Genomic DNA, 24,496 nt, shown 5'->3' on the forward strand with positions numbered 1-24,496 from the left:
TGTCTTAACCATTCTGCAAACTTTGTAGTTGAGGATGTAATGAGCTCTAGTAAGTATTCCACATTTTGCCCATATGTTACAAGTTATGAGAGGTAGTGTTCCACATTTTGGAGCTGGAAGACTGAGAATGAATTATGGATGCACCACTGTGCATGCATGAAGGCCAGTCGATTAAACTATGTGGATGTAACCCATTTTTTATAAGGCGGTGTCACTGAGGGATAACTACACTTATTTGGACCATAGTTTAAAAATAAAAAAAAAGTTTTAAAGCGTTTCCTAAAAGAATGACTGAAATATATCAGGAAAATCAGGGAGGGAATCTTGGGAATAGCATCCCGACATTTAATTCACCAGATGCTGTGACAGAGAGCAATGCGAAAAAAACCCCACTTTAGCAGACAGCCATTTAAACTCCATCCAGCGTGTTTTGTAATGTGTGCTACATATGTTTAAGTAAGATATGTGAACATGAAATGTAAATAGACATGGTACGTGTACCAGGTGTTTGTAAAGTAACCGGGGTGCAAGATACCTGTAAATACGGCAACTGCAAAAGACGATCGATAGTAAAGCGTACTGAGGTTAGGAGGTTAACGTTAGATCAAAGGAATGCCCTCTCTAGAGAAGGGGAAATGCAACTGTGCTTGTGATGTGCAACGGGGCAACCCCCTATCAAGTGCAGAAGAAATTCAGCCATAACACACAGACTCGTGTGCGTGAGTCGAGCAGGCAGACCTCAGCCTCAGTGACGTGGAGTCAGCCTTCCATCCGTCTCACATTCTATCTCGCCTTGTGCTGGGGTGTCTCGCGCTCAGTCCCTGTCCTTGCAGGGAGCTGTCCAGCACTGTAAGGAGCTGTCCAGCTCTACATCCTGCAACCGTTTACGAACAGCAAACAAAAAGAGGGGCGAACCACAGCATAGATTCACCAGTCGCCTGCAAAATAGCACTTAATTATATAACTACTCAACAAAGGGGAAGGGAGCGGATTTATTTCAAGTGGTCCGGTCGAGCAGTCTGTAGAAGAGAACACCAGCTAGCCAGATTTCATTATTTCAGCAGGCTGCAGGGGTTCCAAGCTATTCCTTCACTCTTTTTAGTGCATTGCAGTTTTCTTTTCTGTTCGTTTCTGCTCAAGGAAAATCAAGCCCGGATAGCACCATGTCGGAAGTGATGCCTTACGAGGACAAGCTTGCCCACTACGGTGATGGTGGAGACGTGGGACAGATTTCGTTCACCTGCCGCCTTCAGGACACCAATAATTTTTTTGCTGCAGGGCAAAATAAGCGCCCCCCCAAACTGGGGCAGATCGGCAGAAGCAAGAGGGGTAAGCCCCGTCCCTTGGATTGCGATAGCTATAGGGTATTTGTAACTGCAAACTTAAAACACTGGTTAATTAGATACATACATTATTTCAAGCTTTAAGCAGTTGTTCATTAACATACATTCTGTAAATAAATATAATAAGGCGGAGAACGTTTCACAGTTCAATAATTAACTAACCGTAGCAGGTACAAACAAGTCTTAATTTTTTAAGTGTGCAGTATACACTTTATTGATTAGCTGCGGATTAGAAATAACAGAGCCTTAACTAACATCGTTGGATTTTGCCAGCTACATGTGTATCTCACTCTCTCTTTCTCCCTTCTGCCCCCTTCACTCACACACACTCACACACACACACACACACACACACACACTCACACACACACACACACACACACACACACACACACACACACACAGCTTCTGTTGCCCCCCCCCCCCAACCAGTTATGGAAGAGTTATGTTTTGCAGACCTGTATTTGATTGCAGCAGTTTTGACTTGTGTACTATGCGACGAGGAACATATTGCTTCATCTTGGTTGATGTTTTGTTAGCCTAGCGGATCTTACTAATTAGGATCTTACCAATTCAACACATTCGCTAAATAAAATGCAGCAGATCAAAAATAGCAGTTAAATGTTACCTGATGTTGATTGTGAAATCACATTAAGTGTTGCTGAAATTAATCCAATTGTTTACGAGAAAACTCTTACAAGCTGTGGCTAGCAAACGTGTAACAGCATATAAACTGCATTAGAGTTTCTGATGAAATATGGAAAATCACGCATTATTCCAAGTTTACTGCTGTGTCAGAACTGACAATTACAGTGATCCCCCCACACCCCATTAAAAGGGAAAACGTATTCAGTAGACAGCTGCATTCTTCACTATGACCATTTTTTGGAGTTTTGTTTTATGCAGTCAAATTCCTTTTGGTTGAAGGTCTACAAGACTTAGTTTAAACCAATTAAATAAACGCTCATTACTGACATATTTTACTTTTTAGTGTTTGTTTCCAAGCTTTTCAATTTGTGTTCATTTCAATATAACTAAAATAATAAATTATGAATTGCCTGAACTAGGCAACAAGTACAGTAACAGTAAATAATAGATTATGTGCAATCTTACACAGTCTTGCATTCTCAAGATACAGCAGACTGAGCAATTATAATCGTTTTTTACTTGTTTTTTTAGCCAGTTGGCGCTGCATTAGTTCCAGGGAAATGACGACACATGCACATATCACCAAGTTTTGAATATATTAACTTTTTTTGAAATTGAAGAGAGGATTGGCCTGGTTAATATTACTGAGTAAATAAAAGACAAAGAACTGTCCTGACATGTTACATTCTAGTGTTATTCTCCCTTATCTTTTGTTCACCATTCCCTGCATTCAAAAACATAGATTCCATATTATTCCAAATATAATATGTCCCAGAGTGAAACACTTTTATGTGTATGTAACAAGTTAAAATGACAGCTAATTAATATTTAATAAATTTGTAGTGATACTATATTTAATGCTAATAAATGTCACTGTTGAATCATTTATTGAGTATATAGATGACTTAATTCAATTATATTTCCTGTTTACTGCATTTAGAATTATCATTTGCTTTATAACAATATGCTTTTAGATATGCTTTAAAAAGCAAATAATGGAGTAGATCCGTTCACATTTACATCAGTAAAAGAATGAAAACCTGTTTTTTTGTTAAAACAAAGCATGTATACAGTGAGTTTCAATAGATTTTTTTCATTTATTTTCAATCTTGTGTGAGAAGGCCTTTTGTTACCTCCATTACCATCATGTCCTGTTTAAATGTCATTCTAATCAGGGAATATGTAATATGTTTACCACTGGATTTGTCTTGTTTTGTGAAATGGATTGTTATTAAACATTTGCAGTGATGTTAAACACATTCCTATTCAGAAGGATTTACTAGTACTGGTTTTTCATGGAATTACTCTTTACTTACTCATGTCTAGTTTGACACATGATATTTTTTTTATATATTTAAATGCAAACTACGAGAGTGCCCTTTAGGTCATTGTATAGTATGCATTATATACATTTAAAACCGATGGGTTGATGTGCCAACTTGTAGCAATATTTATGGACTTCTCTTTCAAATGCCTGACTTGAGATTGACTCATAATGGTTATATTCTAGTCTCGCCAGAGGTGATCTTGCATCCAGAAAGCATAAACCATCTAATCTGTAATCTCTCTGACTGCCCCAAAATTCTATTTAGGTTAGCCTAAATTATGTAAATTATTATTTTGTTACTATCTTCTTCTTGGACAATTATCCCACCTAGAAACATGAGTATTGTATTCAGTATTTATAGTTTAGTAAGACTGCATATTCAAAGGCCCTTGTTAAAGTCTCCTGTCATCCCATTGCCTATTTCTTCACATTAACTAGTCAATACTTGACAGATTTATTTTTCTCTGCTGTCATTTAGCTTGTTCTCTGCTTTACTAGTTGTTTATTCCTTTACTACTTAAGAAGCTGCACATAGTGCTGACATTCTGGACATACACCTTGTCTGTTTATGCAAAAGGAAGAAATGAAACTTACTGGATTACAGAAGCTTATGAGATATGTAAAAAAGGCATGCAGTATTTAACAAACTATGGTGCATTTGCCATTTGCAAGTCATTTCCTCTACCCCAGGCCAGAGTGGCATTGGAATGTTATTTTGCTGCTTTTCTGTGAATCTTGGCCAAGTCTAACTTCAGAAATGAACTTGAACACTCATACTTTTTGCTGTGACCACCACTGCAAATGTCTTTAAATTCAGATTCATCCATCACTGCAAATGTCTTTAAATTCAGATTCATGTATTACTGCAAATATCTTTACATTCAGAGTCATCCTTCACTGCAAATGTCTTTAAATTCAGATTCACCCACCTCTGCGAACATCTTTAAGTTCAGATTTGTGTATTAGTTGTTTTCTTGATTTTCTACCCTTTTCCTTTCCCTGTTGTTTATAATAAGTATTCCTACTACAACATGTCCACATTACTTTTTTTCTAGCTTTTTACACCATTAAAGGGGAAATCCCCTTGAGATCAGAATTAGTAATTGAGGTAAGGAAGCATTTTTCAAAATCAAGGCAGATTACACTCCCAGAGCTTGCCTTCTCGCTTCAAATTGTAAAGTAGGGTGCTATAGATCTTGTTTTCCCAATCCATACTTCCTTCTGTAAATCAGTGTTTTCAATATCTTTTCAAGCCATTTAGGATCATGCCATGATTTTCTACACAAGAGTTTCCATCACTACTTTCTTGAATATGGTTTTATCTTCTGTAAAACAAAGAAATGGTAGTATTCAATGAGTTATTCCAGTAGTTATCTGACCACCTCATCTCTTGAAGCCTGCTGACAGCCTCAGCATAGTTTCAGAACAGAAAACAACATTTTATTTTTAAATCTCTCTGTTCCTCTCCTCCTCTCTCTCTCTTTCTGTTTCTTTGTCTGCTTTAACCAAGTAGCAGTCTCATGCAGTTAAGCATCTGGTGGAATAAGAGTATGTGTACACCATGACTGGCGACCTCCTTATCACACTAAATAAGACTGGTCACTATCTCATATTTTTACATTAGTTTAATGGGCCTGGATTCTATGCCCTTCTAGTAGCTTGCTCAATCTCTTGGATGAAGCTTGTTTGATATAATAGTGTTTGCACTGTATGGCCCATCAAGGCCCACTGGGGTCATTTAGGTCCTCTTCTCTTTTTGTTTACTTTAAACAGAATCACATATTACTTTAATTATAAACTCATCTTTCTCCGTAAATGATTTGTACCTCCAGGTCCTAGTGTTGGCATCCTTAACTTGGCTGTTTCATTCAGTGTTTGTCAGATTTGAACAGCTTCTATAATATAACAGGATGCTTCTTGAAGCAAAAAAAAAAACAAACAAACAAATAAATAAATAAATAAATAAATAAAGGATGTTTGGTTTACTACTAGTGGAACTGTCCCTTGGAATATGTCATAATTTTGAACATGTCAGAAAACCACCTCCTCAGTGCATGGATTGATATTCAAATATCTGGAAGCCCCATATGACCAAGCAGTCTTTTGTCTCCCACCATGATATAACTATGTGTTTCAAGGCAATGTAAGCTCATATCCTGTCCTAGCTTTGATAGTACCTCATGACTGATTCCCATTGTAGAATGTAGAACACTATTCTTGTGTGCTTTGACGTTTCTGCTTGATTCTTTCCCCTTGATGCTATTTTACTTTCTCCTTTGAATTATTTAATAACTGTAGAACCTTTCATTTTACTGCTGTTGTCCTGTTTCATTGTTAGCATTTTCTAATATTTCACTCACTTGTATGGCTGTATATCACTGCCAGATTATCTACGATTGTGTTAAACATATCTTGTTATTGTTTATTGTTCTGTGAAGTCTGTGAAGTAGAATTCTTAGGATTTAGTCTCCAGTTCTTTGTTTGCACTGTTTCTTGCATTAGTAATATTGAGTATTCAGTCATATTCTAAAATGTAACCCTAAGCTCCTCTCTTTTTAAACTTATTGTTGTTGCTGATATTGAAGCATGGAAGGTTTATATTTCCTAAAGACTCTTCCATAAAAGCTTTTAAGTCTTGTTCATTTTAATATGAAATGTGTATGTCATACAAAAATGTGTTGCCAGTTTTAAAAGTTAACCTGAAGCTTTAATGTTTAATGTATCATAGTGGGGGAAATTTGGTAAATACACTTTGTATACACACAGACAGACTTTTTGATTTACCTTCCTATCTTCAGAAGAGACACCATTTGTATTTACAGGATGACATTTGTAAAGTGAGAGAATCTAAGTAGGGTCTTGGGTCACTCCATGCCCTGCGCATTGCTTGATGTATGCAGAATGGCTGTTATAATTTTGGGAAAACTTTTTTAGATATCTTTTATAAATGCTGGAACTAATACATAATTGCATGTTTGATATCTGAGAGATGTACAGCTTTAAGAGATTGTTCATAAATGGTGCTTCATATGATCTTTGACGGTCTGGCAGTGTTTGTGACAAATACAAAAATGGGCTAGGAATGATGTAGTTGAAAAGCTGTCATAAATTTGGAAATGAGCAGAGCTTGGAAACTAGACTGAAATAGTATGAAAACAATAATATAGCTTTGAAAAATGTTATTATCATTCATTTTGTCCTGTACACAAACACCTCTCCTCTACTGGTCTGGATGTATTTTCTAACCTCTGGTGTCCTAAGGCATTTGGAGAGGAGGCAAGATTAGGGGACTACAGACATCATCCAACAAAGGATTTGAAGATTTTGGTGTTTTCCTAAACCTGGTGCTTTTGGCCAGAATGTGTGGTGCACTGTCCACTATGCTAGACTCCATATGAGTGCTTTCTTCCATACATTTCCATCATGCAGCTTGAGTGCAAGTGAACCACTTGACAGGATAGTGCTCCCAGAATCCCAAGTACCTGGCCTGCCCAAAGGGGAGTGAGTGTCTACCAGACTCCTCCCCAAGGGATAGATGAGCCCATTTTGGCCACCCACTTCCACCCTTCACTAGTCAGCTTATCCAGTATCTGGGGTAACGATCAAGCGTGAGTCATCTGAGACATAGTCAGAGCTCCATTTCTCTATAACATAGAGCTGGCAAAATATGGCTTTGAAATATTATCCCAGGTAGACTGTTTTCAGACGGGCCTAGGCCATTTGCAATGATCAGAAAAGATGTGAAATGTTCAGTGCAGCTTGTTTATGTTGTGATTTTAATTGAGTTTAGGTGCTACAACTCATTGTGTATTTCCATTGAGTATTTCCCCAAGAATAAAAGAAAGTGAAATGACTTAAGTGTCAGAAATTATAATTTACAGAGGTTTTATATCTGGGCCAGAGAATGTGACTTGGTGTCACTCACTCATTTATATTTGTAGCAAATGCACTTCAAACTTTCCAACCCACTTTGTGGACTTTCATTATAAAGTTGTAAATGAAAAGTGTACTGCACAGGTTCTTGTAACAGTCGATATTTCAAACTTTCACTTTACTTTAGCATCTTTGTGTTGTGGCTTTAACTGGTTGCAGGAAGTAAACGAGTACCATGTGATTGTGGGAGCAGTTAAATTTGGAGCTCATGTGCCCAATGATGTGTGTTGGAAAGGGCAGCATTTTTCTTGCACACTCAGTATCTCAAAAAGGTTGTTAGATGAAGATATTAAACCATTTTGAAAGCAACCAACCTTGTCTGTAAATCAAAAGTGGGACTTCCAAATACTATTTGTTCTAAGGCTGTTTGTATCAAGGAAAGTGTTCCATTGAGAGTCAGTGTGCTCTAATAATGTTTAATTTCACTGCAGATATATGACGTGTTGCTAAGTTTGAAGATTATGAGAAAGTTAACAGAATGATTTGTCTCATTTACATTATTCTGAGAGGTGTATTTCACAACCACTTGAACTAACAGCTTTGAAGACTCAAGATTGAGATCTCAACAATTCCATCAATGTCTTAAACAGTTTAAAAGTAGAATAACAATAATAAAGTGTATTTTCACAAAAACATGGAGTTAAACAATATAAAACTTACCAGTAAAAGAAACATTGATATTGCCCTTAGTGTAAAAATCACCAGTCTAAAAAGACAGTGTCAAAGGCACCATCTAAACAAATACTCAGAGCTGTATGACTAAATCACGGAAGGTAGTTGATTCCAAGGAACTGGGGCAATACATATGTGAAAATCACCTGTCTAAGGTCTCAAGGCAGGTTCTGGAAACAGTCAGCAATCTCTCACCTTATGAACTAAATGACATTCCTGGCTACCAGATTTCTTAAATAGGTGACACCCCACCTAGTGGTTATATTGCAAAATGTAGGTTATCCCATCAAAATCCTTGCGGAAGAAATTTGGACTTACTGCAGATAAGTAATGCAGCTGAAAGCCCTTGGAGTTAAACATTGTAGTTGCTGAGATGCAGCAATACAAATTCACAAATAATTGTGACCTGCAACTCAGTCTGCCATTGGAATAAGTAGTTTAAACTGTCAAATGTTTTTCTGATTGAAGTATGAAGACTTGACAGCCATGTACAGCTGGTACTTCAGCGTTAATTTACTGCCACATATAAGCCAATATGGAGGCTTTGGAGTCTGCCATGGATAGACAGCAACATGCATCAGCATAGCCTCTGTCCTTACTGGATTATTACTTGTCCAATTAAGTATGAATTCAAGCAGTCTTTAGGACTGGTAAAGTCAGACTTCTCTTTCAAAGGAAAGGAGACATATAGCTGTACGTCATTTGCATAGCAATGATAATCAAGCCATCTACTTTGTATGAATGCCATGAGTAACAGTAGGGCCGAGCCAGAACCATGGGGCGCCTTACACATCAGTAGGTAGGTCCTCAAGGAATTATTGCCATGATTAATCTTCAGAGAGTGCCCTAAGAGATTACAGCCAAACCACTCAAGAATTTATTAAGACAAAATATAGCATGCACCAAAATGCTGCAACAAAATCTTACAGTATTAGATGTATCTGTGATATAATTAGTACCGAATTCGAATAGAATCTTTGATTCTCTAGCTGTAATGCAAGCACGGCCTAGGAGTTTTGTCCTGATTTAAACCCAGACTGTTGGCGATGAAGAAGATCATGGGATCAAAAATAGGAATATGGCTGTGAGTGAACCACTTTCTCAGTAACCTTTCCTGAAAAGGATAGTAAGAAGCAGGGCAGAAGTTTTTCAGAGTGCCTGGATTCAAAGATGGCTTCTTAGAAATGGGGCTACTAACAGCTCCTTTAAACTCTGTTGTCAAAACCATCAAGCGTGGTTAGTCATGGCCATTTTAAAAATATTTCTCAATATTTTTGTATATTATGTATAACTTCTCTCAGTTTTGCATGTTCTAAACACTTATTGTTGCCATCATATTAGCTATGTTTCTATTTTATATTTATTGTAAATTTTTTTATGCCTCTGTGCCTGAGTCGTGGCTAAACAGTGTATGTGTTAATGTATATATATATTTTACTCTGTCCTTCTAACATACTGTTGTGTCTTAATTAATTCTGCTCCTGGTCAGCTACAAACTCACCTCTGCATACCCCCCTTGCTCTCTCAGCAGTTCATCTTGTTACTCCTGCTTACATACCCCAATGCCTGACTGTTTTCCTACTAGCTCTTTTCCTTCCTACTGGTAAAGCCCCTCATGCTACAACCTGCTTTCAGTGTCTGTTTCTCACTCGGACTGCTTTCAACCACACAGGATTTTCAGTCACACATTCCTCAGACCCTGTGTCTCTCCTTTCCATTCCACTAGCTCTCCACTTACCTCCCTAGCCTAGCTCCCAGCTCTGTGACCTGATGGTCTTTTCCCCCATAGATTAGTGCATAATTAAAATTAAAATCAAACAGAAAATGAACCACAATGCTAGGCTGCCCAATTTCTGTATGTGCTAATCTTCTCACAGATTGTTTTCTGTTGGGTGACTGCTGCTCCTCCCGGAAGGTGTAACCCACTCCATTCGCCCTTTGGGTCACTCCACTCCCCTACCCTGCCCTCAAATCCCACCTGTCCCCACTATGTGTACTTTTATACATCCCCTGCTCCTCCCCACCCAACACCTCTCCAATCACAATACACCTAACACAAACCCCACCCACCTGTACATTTACATCACCCCAAACATCCACCCCCATACAATGCTCTACATAACATCTCTCCCTATAACCCCTTTAGCCCTACTAATCCCTCTCTCTTGTCTTACCTATCTCACATTGTTTCCCAACCCTAGTCATAACTCTCACACACATTCCACTACATCTTACCATCAACCTCACCTCCCATCCTACTCAACCATCTGACATGAACTCTTTACCTCTAACCCAATCTATTTATTCAAACCAAAACTGCTCCCAACTCAACACCCCCTGTACTCCCCTCTTAAAAGTAGAACCACAAAACCACTACCCTAATACAACCCAAGCTACCCTTGCCCTACACACTGCCTCACTCTTCTTCTCCACCACATCTCTCTCTCACTAGCCAATGGCATCCACCCCAACCACGGACCCATCTCTAACATCAACTTTTCCAGACCCTCCACTCAACCCACAAACACATAGTCCATTCGCCTCACAACAATCAATGCACAAAGCCTTAAAAACAAAATCCCTAACCTCCATGCCTGGCTCTCCCATAACCACCCCGATATTAACACTGTTTCTGAAACCTGGCTGAAACCTATATCAACAATAGTGAAATCCTACCAGTACGCTTCCAAATCATTTGCAACGACAGAGCCCACAAAAAAGGAGGTGGAGTAGCAATAATCTACCCCTCCTCCTATGCCATAATTCCCTACTCCAATAAAATACCAAACTTTGCCAATGCTGAAATTATAATAGGTTTACTAAAAATAAACAACCACAAGTCCATATGTGTCGCTGCCCTCTACATTCCCCCAGGTGATAACATCAAAACTCTTGAAAACATCCTGTCCTCTTTCTCCTCCAATAAAAAATTTAAACCTATATACTTGGTGATACCAACATCAACTGGAGCACCATTAACTCTGAAGCCCCTTCCCACACAATCAACCTGTACAACTTGTCCCAACTAATACAATCTCCAACCAGACCAAATAAAGATGGTACCTCTGGTACCATCATTGACTGGATCCTAACAACTCACCCAAACCTTATCACCAAAGCTGGAACATTACCTGATCCTCTCAGTGCTCACCTACCAGCCTTTGTTGACCATCTCCAATTTCTACTGCAAAAACAACACCACTACATCCAAACCCGCAACCTCTCCTTTTTCAACACTCTAACTTTCTCAGAATGCCTAAAGCATACTGACTGGTCCCCCCTAAAAACCTTTCCTCTAGATGATGCCATTTCCTACTTTAACCAATCATTCCTAAACGTTCTAAGTCAGCAAGCCCCCCCACCCCTGAACCAAATGCATCAAAACCAATCCCTGCCCATGGTTATCAAAAGACACTAAAGTAGCCTTGCACCAAAGGGACAAAAAACTGAAACAATATGAAAAACATAAAAACCCCTAATACCCTCCTAGAGTATAAGCAACTATGTAAATCTGCAAAAAAACTAATAACTGAAGACCGCAAAGCCCACGTCTCCAAACTACAGTCCCTGCACTCAACAAATCCCCCAAAATTCTGGGACTCCATCTTATCCATGCTGCATCCTGGTAACAAAGAAAACCCCTGCCCAGACCCCAACCTCTCCAACCTTAAAACAGCCAGCTAGTTCAACTCATTCTTCATAGACTGCATTGCTAAACTATCAGCCTTCTTCCCACCTCCCTCCTCCACCATCAACCCCTCCTGCCCCAACCACCACCCCAATCATCAACCTTCCTCCACATCATTCTGCCTCAAACCTATCCCCACAAGCACTATAAAAATACTTCTCCTCAAACTCAAACCCTGTCGCAATGCACCCGACAACCTTACAACCACCTTACTCAAACTTTCTGCAGACAGCATAGCCTATCCCATCTCTAGCCTTAAAAATAGATCCATCCAAGAATCATACGTCCCTTCTATCTGGCGCCATGCTTACATCATCCCCCTCCACAAAGGTGGCAAAAATACTGATACCACCAGTTTCAGGCCTATTGCCATCCTTTTCCCTCTTTCTAAAATACTAGAGAAAATGATACAGGCTCAACTCATGGCACACCTAACCCTAAGCAATCTCCTCTCCCCTACCCAGCATGGCTGTCACCCGGCCACAGCACCATGACTCCCCTTCTTTCCTTTCTTGAAGCCATAAACCTTGAATGTGACTCAGGCAAGTTTGTATCCACACTAATCCTAGATCTGTCAAAGGCTTTTGACACCATCTCACACACCCTTCTTTTATCCCAACTCTCCACCTTACAATTTTCTCCTACCACCATAGCTTGGTTTTCCAGCTACCTGTCCAACCACCAGCAAGCTGTCCAATGGAAAATTTCAACCTCCCCCTTCCTTCCTACACCAACAGGTGTCTAACAAGGTTCTGTTCTTGGCCTTCTTCTCTTCAACCTATTTATTAACAACTTTCACCAATCCGTCCCAGACTCATCTGTCATCCAATATGCAGATGAGCAGATGACTCAACGATCATCTGCTCAGCCTTCTCCCCCTCCGAGCTCCTAGCAAAAACCCAACTAGCCATCTCCAAAACAGAAACCTGGATGCAGTCTAACCATTGGGCACTAAATGCAATAAAACCAAACTTATATTTTTTTCTCCTACCAAAAGCTCCATCATTGACAAAATCACATTCACCATTCAGAGCCAAAACAACACGTTCCTTGAAATCTTTCCCAACACCAATCTTTTTGGCATAATTATTGATGAAGAACTAAAATTTGACACCCACATCCACTCCACTATCAAGAAAACCAACCAAATGTTAGGTCTCCTCTACAGGCATAACCACTTTCTAAGCCCCTCTACCCGTCAAACTCTTGCATTCACCTTCCTACTCCCCTCCCTTATTTATGGTGTCCCTCTTTACACCAATCTCCATTCTGGCCCTTGGTCCAAACTTGAATCCTGCTACCACAAGATCTCCAAATTTGCAATCAATTAAAAAAAACTCTGCCCACCACTGCCACTCCCTCCCCACCGTCAACTGGCTTGAACTGCCCAACTACCTCAGTTACCTACAACTCACCATTGCCCACAATCTCATCTTTAAACCTGCCAACTGCCCTGCTCTCGCTACTTCCCTAAAACCCTACATTCCCAACCGCTCACTCAGATCCAAAAACCAAAATCTCCTTCAGGTCCCCAAACCTGCACAACCTCCTGGCCATCTACTGCTCTCCCACTCCTTAGCTAAACAGTGGAACTCTCTCCCCACACACCTACGCAACCTACCTAACCATATACATTTCAAATCTCAACTACTCTTTCATCTTTCTTCCAAATGGGAATGCTCTTGTCATTCTTCAACCTAAACCATTCCCCCTCTTTCCACCTTGCACTGACTCATCCAACTACCTCTAATTATTACTTCATACCACCAAAAAAAAAATTCTCTCTAATATCTACTGTACTTTTACCCCCTCCATGCATAATATTCTCCTAACCTACTAATGGCTAGTAGCTATATATTTTGAAATGTTAAACCTGCATTTTTGTAATCATTGTAACAAGCCCATTGCAAATATCAGTGAGCCTATCTGTATTGAACTATATCCTTTTATAACATGTGAAATGTAACTTGCAGTTATCGTGGAGCTTTTCTCCCTGGGCCTACACTGAAAACGGGCTCTTCTTGGCTCAGTGGACTTCCCCGGTCATCAAACTTAAAATAAATAAAATAAACTGAGTCTGTAGGTGGTTCTACTTTACATCATCAAATTTACAAAACACTGGACATCACCTCAGTGAGACGGCAACATCATAAAACCAAAACACTGCAAAGCCGTAATATTGAGCCTTAAAATGTCAGAACACAATACCATAACAATGAAAGTCCAAAACATCGACAATCAGGTACTCGAAAGTGCTCTGGAACTGTTACATAAAGGGTTTGACCCCTTTAAGATGGTGGTCATAGAGTTGTAAACATGGCATAGAATACATTTCAAAGTCCCAGAGTCCTTGGAAAACTATACCCTATCACTAAATCTCAAAAGGGTAAGGATGTATTACTTACCGATGGGTACGTTTATAATTTGGAATGTACCGTGAATTGCAAAAAATATTGGTGTTGCAGACAGAAGTATACAGACAGATGTAAAGGTTGTGTGTTTACCAATTCACTATATGATGGGGAAAAGTTATGTAAAACAGCTGCCCACAGTCATACGGGTGGTCCATCAGAAGTGGAAAGGTACTTGATGTGGACTGAGTTAAAGCAGAAAGCGTTACTATCTAGAGATAACCCATGCTTAGTTGTGGATGTTGTTATGGCATCCACATCATTAGATTTTATTTCCAACCTACCTAGCCATAAAGCTCAATTACAACAAGTTTGTAGAGTCTGCAGAAAGCACTGTAGAACAAAACCGAACCCTAACTTAACTGCAGAAAATGTAGATCTCCCTGCATTTCCTCTTAAGGATGGTGTATTTATAGAAAAGTGTTATACAGGCACCAGCTGTGACTTGACTGTATTAGTAATGAAACTTTTGACAATTTGTATGACCTGAGCCATACCACAATTTGGTTAATGAATGGGACTTTCTTTTATAAGGGAAGTATATGCCTACAACTGTAAAGCTTGTATGATCTTGTAAAATATGGTGGCTACGCAAAAATTCTACCTCTTGTGCATTGTCTAACCAGCAACCAGTCCTTCAGAAGTTATAACATCATGTGGCACTGCATATTCAGTCTATTAAATGAACATCAGTTTGCAATAAATGTCAAATATGTACTCTGTGATTTTGAGGTAGCAGCTATAAGAAGTGTGAGAACTAACATTAGTGGCATAATACCAAAAGGTTGTTTCTTCCACTTTAGCCAAAATGTGTGGAGAAAGGTGCACTCTCTGGGTTTGGCTGCTTTATATAATAAATGTTTCCTTGTCATGTGTTAATTCAATGTTTTGGGGTTTCGTTATTATGGTGTTGTTTTATAATGTTTTAAGACTCGATATTACAGCTTTGCAGTGTTTTGGTTTTACGACTTTGTAGTCTTCCCTGAAGTGGGTGGCCACAGTTGTGCAGCAGTTAGCATTGCTGCCTCACAGCAAGAGGTTCTCTGGTTCGATACTCAGCTGGGGTGCCTTCTGTGTGGAGTCTGCATGTCCTCCCTGTGGTCGCGTGGGTTTCCTTTGGGTGCTCTGGTTTCCTCCCACATCCCAAAGTCATGCAGTAGGTGGACTGGACACACCAAATTGGCCCTAGGTGTGCATGTGTGTGCCTTCTGTGGAAGGTTGGGTGCCACGCTGGCAACTCAACACCATAAAACTCCACTACCAATCATGAGTGGACAGATGATCCACTGTGGCGACCCCTAATTGGGAAAAGCCGAAAGAAGAAGAAGAAGTTTTCCCTGAAGTGATGTTCGGTGTTTTGTTAATTCGATGTTGCAAAGTAGAACCCTATGGACCAGTTCACTTACCTGGATACCAAATAGTAAAATAAAATAATAAATAAATTCCAGATAAGTTTTACCCAGTCTGGTAGGATCATGATCTGAACACGAGTAGATCAAATGCATAGCTAAAACTCCAGACATGAATTTTTCATAGTCAATATTCTTAAATTCTGACCAGATGACATCAGAGTAAATCACATCAGAAGAAATGGAATGCTTATTGGATATAACATGCAGGAGAATAAGCCTAATTAGTCTATCCTTACCTACAAAGAATCAGGCATCTGCCATACTGCTCAAGAAATTTAATGATCTCCAGATACTGAGACAGTGTAGGCTTCTCATCCTCTGACTGCATAGAAGAGCATGACAGGACACTTTGGCATGCTCCAAGATCTTGCTGTTTTAGATCTTTGCTTCTTATTTGAACTCTCTGAGTGGAATACAGCATAAGGTGCACAGTCTAAGGGCCTCATCATACCAGTGCAATACCCTCCTCCTTACAGTTACCAAATGGCACTTTAGTCTCTGTATGTCATGCAACTCTTGCTCATCATGAACTCCCTATTTGCATGGGCACTGGGTATACATTTTCTAAGGATTAGTATATCCTGACTGCTGGGGGTGGTTCTGTTTCAAGATTCCACACGTAGCTGGAGATTCAGTAAAGGTATTAAGTCACTGGTTGGGTATCCTGACTGCCGGGGATGGTTTTGTTTCAAGATTCCACAAGTAGCTGGAGATTCAATAAAGGTGTTAAGTCACTGGTTGTGTATCTTGACTGCCAGGGGTGGTTCTGTTTCAAGATTCTACAAGTAGCTGGAGATTCAGTAAAGGTATTAAGTCACGGGTCTATATTATATTCCCGAAAGCCAACAATGTTGAATCTGACATTGTCGACACGAGAATATTGAACACTCAGAATCTCGAGCATGTAAATGGAAATCACAGTAAGGGGAGATTTTCATTTACTGCAATGTAGTGCAGTCTTGGAGTTGGTATATTTAAGTAGCGGGGTGTGCAACCCCCCCCATATGGGGGGTGCAGGGGGGCTTGCCCCCCCCCGCTTAAACCCATTAAGGTACTTTTTTTTGTGTGTTTTTATAAGGTCAGTGTTTGAAGACATTGACCATATGGTGTCGACCGTATGTTGTTCGATGTTTTCAAATGTCGCTCTTATAATATAGACCCTAAGTCACTGGCTCTGTATCCTGACTGCCAGGGGTGGTTCTGCTTCAGGATTCCACAATAGTTGGAGATTCAGTAAAGGTATTAAGTCACTGGTTGTGTATCCTGACTGCCAGGGGTGGTTCTGTTTCAGGATTCCACACATAGCTGGAGATTCAGTAAAGGTATTAAGCAGTGGTGGCTCATGATATCGGACTACAGCCCCCCAGCTGTGAACAACAATGGTACAGTCCTAGGAATCCTCCATACAAAGTGAATCCGGACTGCTGCCTTTCCAGTCTGGATTCAGGAAAAAGGAAGCAGACTGCTGATTCCCCAGAAGTCTATGTGGTGCTAACCACATAGACTGGAAGGGGATCAGACTGCAGAGTCAGCAGTTTTGGAACAAAGCAAAGAAACCAGAAGTGTGCATTCTAGCACGAATGCAGAAGTGGAGAAAGCAGAAGTACAGATGGCGAATTTGCTGAAGCAGTGGAATGCAGGTACAGAGACTCAGGTGTGTGTGTCATATCTGGTGGTGGGTAGAGAATACCTCACGCTTGAACCCTGTACCTTAGAGTCAAGTAGCAAAAGCCTGAATTCCCTACCCACCACCATTTGTGACAACTCTGCAGACTTTTGCCTCATATTTTTCTTTTGTTCCCCATAAAATCTGTGGTTTCTGGAATGGATGTAATTCAATAAATAATTGTTGATGGTGTAGTGGTGCAATGGTTGCATTGTTGCTTCAAAGCTAGAGGTTCTCTGGTTTTATTCTTGTAGCAAGAGCCTGAATTCCCTTCCCACCGCCATCTGTGACAACTCTGCAGATGTTTGCCTCATATTTTTCTGCTGTTCCTCATAAAATCTGTGGTTTCTGGAATGGATGTAATTCAATAACTGGTTGATGGTGTAGTGGTGCAGTGGTAGCATTATTGCCTCACAGCTAGAAGTTCTCTGGTTTGATTATTGCCTGGGGTGCCTTCTGTGTGGAGTCTGCATGTCCTCCCTATGTTTGTATGAGTTTGCTCTGGTGTCCTCCCATGTTACAAAGGCATGTGTATGGAGTGTTTCTCCCTGAGAGTCTGCTGAAAATTGCCTTTTGTTCCAAGTTAGACTTTCCTGGTTAACAAATGTTAAATAAATAATAAATGACAGACATTTGAATTTCAGACTTCATATTCTTCAAAAGGTACATTGTAACACAAAACCTTTTATTCTACCAATTTTCTAAGTTTATAAGATGAATAGTTGACATTTGCCCCTATTTTTGGGACTGTATACCCCCATTATTGGCTTCGTCCAGGTTTTTTGTGCTAAGGTTGACAGCTATGGTGAGAACTGCATTCACTGAATATGTTTGGAGGCTGTATTTCCCCATTATTGGCTTTGTTCAGGTGTTTTGTGCTAAGAGGTTGACAGCTATGGTGAGAACTGACCACTAAATAGTAGCCATTTAAGTTTCACTCTTCCTGTCTTTAATAAAACACCTGATTTAGCATAGTGTCATGTTGCTTTGACTGTTTTTCACGAGGTCCTGGGTTCAAGTTATGCCAGTGAAATGTATAGTAGTAACAGTATTTTATTCTAGCAATTTTCCAAGATTATACAAGCAATGTTTAAAATGTGTCCCTGGTTTTTGGGCTTTTGCCCCGCCCTCCAAATAAATTTTGTTTGTTTCCAGATTTCTTGTGCTGCAAAGTTGAGAGATACAGTTGAGTGTTTAGTAGATTTTACAAAGAGCTGAGAGCTGCAGGGAAGAGAAGTTTAGTGCTGCTTATGGGGAGTCTGATTGCATTGTTATTAGCACAGCAGGTAGTGTACTTGCTTTTGATGTAGAAGTTCTACTCCCACAGTATGTAGATGCATTGCTGATACTGTACTGTGTTGTAAAGGGGTGGTGGGGTGGATGCTGCAGTCCTTCTTGGTAAAGATACCTAGTAATTATGACCCTGTTATCAGTTTGCCATCCATCCCCTATTGCAATATTACTAGCTTATCTTTTTTTTTTAATTTAACATAGGCAATTTATTCCTCAATGGCATATACAGTTGTTTGCTAGCAGCAACCTCTTCATTAGTTACAGATCTCTTTAATGTGGAATTATTTGGATGACTTTGACTTCTTCAGAGATTGTGCATATTTACTGATACTGGTGGACTGTAGAAGTTTGAGTAGATTTTTATGATGGAAATGTTCTGAATCAGGCAGTTTTGTCATTATTGGTGCATGTATTTTGTTTCATTGTTTACTGGAAAAATGTTCAAAACAATAAATTAAAATGTTCTCTAACAATTGTACTGTATTATACAAGGAATATTACTTAATACAATCAGAAAGGTGCATCAAAGAACACATGTATGTTTCATGTGCAAGGAGCCTATGATTTGAAAATGGCCCAAAGTTAATCTTTATCTGCCACTGGCAAAATATATTTTCTTTGAATGTGGGTTTCAGTGCTGTTTCAGTGAATGTGAATTTCAAGGGCAGAGAAGTTTTCATACTAAGTATTTTCATTGTAAAACTGCATTGCTTTGTTTAGCAGATTGTCTATTAGTGTTTGTGCTGTAAAATGCAAAATAAAACTTTCAAATGAAATCCAAATCATCACAGAAGTAAAGCAGTATGCACATTACAGTGTTTATGGTAAATGGGGCAAAATAGCCAAGTAATGGCACATTAGAATGGCTGCAGGGAGGGAGGCTCCATTTGACCATGAGTTTGTGAGGGGTGAAGTGTGGCAAACTCAAAGACAGCCCCTGCAGAACTATACCTCTCAACTGTCCAGATTTTTGCAGAATGAATACATTTTTGCTTCTTATTTTTTGTCTGTTCCTCATAACATTTGTGGTATTCTGGCAAACCATTTAGGAATGAAGTCACTAAATAATGACACAACCTTCATAACCTTCAGAAAAATGCATGCTAAAGCAAGACCTGTTATTCTAGCAACTAAGTTCATACAAGAGGAATTTTTAGTACTGTTTGTATGTTCCCCCAATATATTTGGCCTTGTCCAGATTTCCTGCATTAAGAGGTTGAGAGGGATATGCTAATAAATCACTTTATAGAATTAGGAATATCCAACCCTCTCAACTGTCCCTGATTTTGGCTAAAATGTTGCTCTCCCCCTAATAATCCCTCCGCAAAATGGCAATTTTGGAAGAAAATATAGAGGGTTTACAATTATAACTGTAATGATCAGAGTTATAGATTACTATTATTTCAGAAATGCATGTAGATTCTTTTATTTTGTCAGCTGCTCAAGTTAACAGTGCTAATATTAAAAAATGGTCCCTTCTTTGACAGGTTCCCAGCTGTATTGTGTGGCAATTTTATATTTTTGCATCACATTTTTGTGTTTTTCTGGCAAATTAGTGGCAAATCATTAAAGATTAAAGTTAGAAAATAATGACAGACATTTGAGTTTCAGATTTCATACCCTTCAGAAAATTCATACTAATGCAAGACCTACTACTGTTCTATTATCTTTCTAAGTTTATAAGAGCAATATTTAAAAATTGCCCTTATTTTTGGGCCATTGTCCCACTTCTATGTATGGCTTTGTCCAGATATCTTGCTCTGAGGTTGAGAGGTATGATAAATGTGTCAGAGCCATCACTGTCAGCCAGAGACATTTCAAATTGTAACATACTTGTTTCACCCCACTCCCCCATGTAGTGACTCTGCATGTGTCCAAGAAAGGCAAGGAGCAGTTATGTAGTGTAAGTGTGCAGAGTATTCCCCCATCTAAGGTAGACACAAGTACGACAGTGGCTTTTCATCTGTCCTTGATTTTGCAGAATGCTCTGGTTTTCTGTCATATTTTTATACTGTTGATTTATGCTTCTTATTATTCAGAAAAAGCATGCTGTTGAAGTGCCCTGTTGCTCTATGTTTACGTAGTAATGCTTTAATGACCATCAGGAAAGCTTGTCTGAGATTGTAAGATGCAAGTAAGCTTTAATAAGCATACTGTTAACATTGAAAACATTTTTGTTGTTGCCATGCAGAGAATATTTACACAACTAGATAACATATAAGCCTTAGGTATTGAAATTCATATGACAAGTATTTGTAATAAAGGACAGTATTACAGTATTTTAAGAAGCTCATTACAGTCGTTGGAGATTTGCAGTCATCTTTGCAGGCTTTACCCGTAAACTAAACAGAATGCCAATCTATCATGTGTGGTCCATAACCTATGCTGTAATCCTTTAAGCAATTTATCTTGAGTTTGTTTTTTGTTTGCTGTTCATTTTTTACTTTGATCATGTTTTCCCCATGAAACAAGTAGATAGTTGTCAGACAACAGGTCTTTTTTGGATAAGAACCATTTTTACAAGTGAGGGTATCACAGAGATTGCTACTTTCGGCATGTTACTTGGTACGTTTATAAAAGTGAATATAAATTATAATTAGAACTGCAGTGCAAGGAGAAGTGGTTTGAGTTGAGTGTTGCTTGTTTTTTTTATACTTGATTTTGACTAGCATTCCAGTAATGTAAATAAAAAGTAATTTATTTTTTCATGCCTTACAACCTTTTTGTTTCCATCTAGATATTAAGTAAGCTGTCATATAGCCAATGCACTGAAATATTTTTTTTCTTCTACACTTCATTGTGTCTTGATCAGACATTTGTAATGACGGTCTGGCACCCAGGGCAGCTGTATTTAATTAAAGTTCCAGTTGTTGTCGTTTTGAGCATAGTCCTGCCCCTTTCTAGCTGACCACACACCTTCCCATTGGCCCCATCCATTCAGCTGTCTCTTGCAGCCCCTCTTTGATTTGAAGTCACCAGCCACCACTGGTATTATGTCACTGGCTGTGTATCCTGATGGCCAGGGGTGGTTCTGTTTCAAGATTCCACAAGTAGCTGGAGATTCAGTAAAGGTATTAAGTCACTGGCTGTGACATCTCTTAAGTCAGATGATTCAGTAAAGGTGTTAAGTCACTGGCTGTGACAACTCTTAAGTCAGATGATTCAGTGAAGGTATTAAGTCACTGGCTGTGACATCTCTTAAGTCAGATGATTCAGTAAAGGTATTAAGTCACTGGCTGTGACATCTCTTAAGTCAGATGAGGTCAGTATCAGATGAGACATATGATGGGAGCGTCGGAAAGAAATTAACCAGCTAGTGGTCAGACTATGAAGGTGGTTCTACCCTAGTATAGAGAAACATTAGCTGAAATACCAAATATAGTAAATGTTTTCAAATATGGTGTACAACAGAAACCATCCGAGCAGAGCTTAAACTTACCATAATCTGGGAAAGTTCCATCATGTGTTCCTTGAACTCATCATCAACCCAGGCATTAAAATCAATGAAAATGAACATCTGTGGGTGACCCAAGACTGTGCAATTAAGAGGTCTATTAACTGATCTGAAAAGGTCCAAGAAAACTGAGTAGAAAGTAAATTTTGGAAATTTGAAATACACCCAAGCCAATGCTCAAAAGGGTTGCTGAATCCATTGTTAACAAAATGATTTGCCACTCCATCACTGACATCAGTCTGTTGAGAACTCCAATTAAGTAACATAGCGGAATTGCAGCCAGTAAGACAATATGAAATTGTCATCTAACCAGATGGCCAGCTATAAATGCTGGATTCACAAAATGGAACAAGTCTGACAATTTACTAGGCTTGTTCATTTATCTGATGTTAAATAGCTGAGCCCTAGATGGGATCACTGGAGAAGTAGTCCAACTAGACTTACTGCTGAACTTTTGACTTCACATGTATTGTAGCGAGGCAGAGAAGCCTGCCACCCTAAGGTGGATGGGTTCACCTATACCATTAGATCAAATGCCCCTTCAGATGTCATGACTACCTGCCATGTGAGTCTTGGCAATACCAAAGTGATGAGATGACATAGTCACCAAAATGTGAAACAAGTAGCATCCTAGCAGGCCAGAGGGCAGTAAGGAAGTGTCTAGTCTAAATAAATCTCATTTTATTGGTACATTAATATCTGAAGCATGTACAAACAAATAACACAATACAATTCCAGATTAATCAGAAAAAAATTAGTGGGAATGTCTTTAGACAAGCTTTTAATGTAACAAAAGAAATACAAGCAATAAAATGGCTTACAATAAACAATACATTGTTCTCAGTTGCTAAAGATTAAAAAGGAAAAAGGTGACTAGACTACAAGAACCTAGAAAGTCTCAGTATCCTAAAAGTCTAACTCTTCAAGGACAGTCTAAGTGACAGAATACAATTACCACCCATGCGGTCATAATTTCACAAAGTCCGAAGGATATTGCAGATATTTATGGATAACAGGCACACAGATTCATGCTTACACACACACACACACACACACACACACACACACACACACACACACACACACACACACACACACACACACACACAAACGGTAATGTACATATAGGGAACATGACAGTTGAATCAATCAACATTTGCTAAGTAGCATCTCAATGAAATTACAATATCAATCCTGCAAGTTACTGAATGATGACATTTTCATAATACTGCATATAAGAAGTTGTATAAAATGTGCTTTTATTTTATTTATAGGTTCATAGGTTCATAGGTAGGTACTAGGCTATTGGCCTTGGGGCATATATAAGCCCAGCGAAAAAGGTACCCTGGCTTTTGCCACCCAAGAAAATTATTTTCATGTGCCACTGTCGAGCAGAGCCACAGAGGTGATCCCCAGGGTGAATTCCCTATTTCCCATCCAATCATCAAGATTTTTCTTGATGAGTGCTAATGAGGAGCTTTGTTTGATATAGATAGGTAGTTTATTCCAGAGTATGGGAAGTCTCTGGGACAGGAATCTATCCCTCCGGCATGTTCTGTTTATTGTGGTGACAAGGTTTAAGTCCCTAGAGCGTGTAGCTCGGAGGGATTGGGATTTCTTTAAGTGGAGCATGTCCAACAGCTCTGGGTTTGACATAGCTTTGTATGTTAGGCAGAGATCACCTCTGAGTAGGTGATATGCGACGGAGTAAAGCTGGAGTTTTTTGAGACGGTCTGCGTAGGGCATCTGTTTGAGGTCAGTAATCCTCTTTGTGAGGTATTTCTGTGGCCTTTCCAGTTGTTGTAGATGTCTTGTGAGGTATATACCAAAAGGGGCATTGTACTCTATAATGGGTCTAATGAGTGATGAGTAGAGGGGAACAATGACTTCTTTTTTTCTGGATGAGAAACCTTTTGTGATGAGGTGTGCCACGTAGAAGGATTTCCTGACTACTGTGGTGATGTGATTATCAAAGGAGAGACTACTGTCCACCTGTGTCCCAAGGTCTCTTATCACACTTTCGGTGTTAAGTATACTACCACCTATGTTGTAGGTCATGGGTACAGAGTTTTTACCAAAGGGGATGACAATGCACTTTTTGGCATTGAGCTTGAGGCCATGGCTTTGACACCAGGCATCTGTCTCACTGAGGCCCTTTTGTAGGATATCCACATCGTTAGGAGTTTCAATTATGGCTCCTAGTTTGCAGTCATCTGTGAACTTCATTAGCCAAAGACCTTCTGTGTTAGCCTGTACTTCAGAAAAGTAGATACCAAACAGGAGAGGACCAGGACTGAACCCTATGGTACTCCACTTGTCACTGGTCTGAAGTCGGATTTGTAGTCTGCTACTTTCACAGTGTGGGTTCTGTCAGTGAGCCAGTTGGCAACCCATCTTGTGACATATGGATTTATACCTAGTTTAGTGAGTTTATCTATAATTCCAGAGTGGGGATGGTGTCAAAACCCTTAGCAAGATGTAGATAGGCTGTGTGAACCACCTTATCTTTGTCTACAGCTTTGGTGACTGCTTCAAAGAAGTCTATCAGGTTTCATGACCTTCCTTTTACAAACCTATACTGGGTGGGATCCAGAGTTTGGAGATTAACAATGGCTTTGTTTATAAGTTCCATGATAATACGTTCCATTG

General features: G+C 39.4%; 1 protein-coding gene across 1 annotated transcript in view; it reads left to right on the forward strand.

Annotated features, from left to right (window-relative positions):
* Window positions 1–465: 465 nt before the first annotated feature.
* LOC122793570 (calcium/calmodulin-dependent protein kinase II inhibitor 1-like) overlaps window positions 466–24,496 on the forward strand; it is a 338,145-nt gene continuing 314,114 nt past the window's right edge. Inside the window, exon 1 of the mRNA XM_044061727.1 lies at window positions 466–1,329. Coding sequence (XP_043917662.1) covers window positions 1,164–1,329 — 166 coding nt within the window. The 5' untranslated portion in view covers window positions 466–1,163. The remainder of the gene's footprint in view (window positions 1,330–24,496) is intronic.

Source organism: Protopterus annectens, chromosome 2.part0 (assembly GCF_019279795.1).
Source record: "Protopterus annectens isolate FY-2018-M chromosome 2.part0, PAN1.0, whole genome shotgun sequence".
NCBI lineage: Eukaryota > Metazoa > Chordata > Ceratodontiformes > Protopteridae > Protopterus > Protopterus annectens.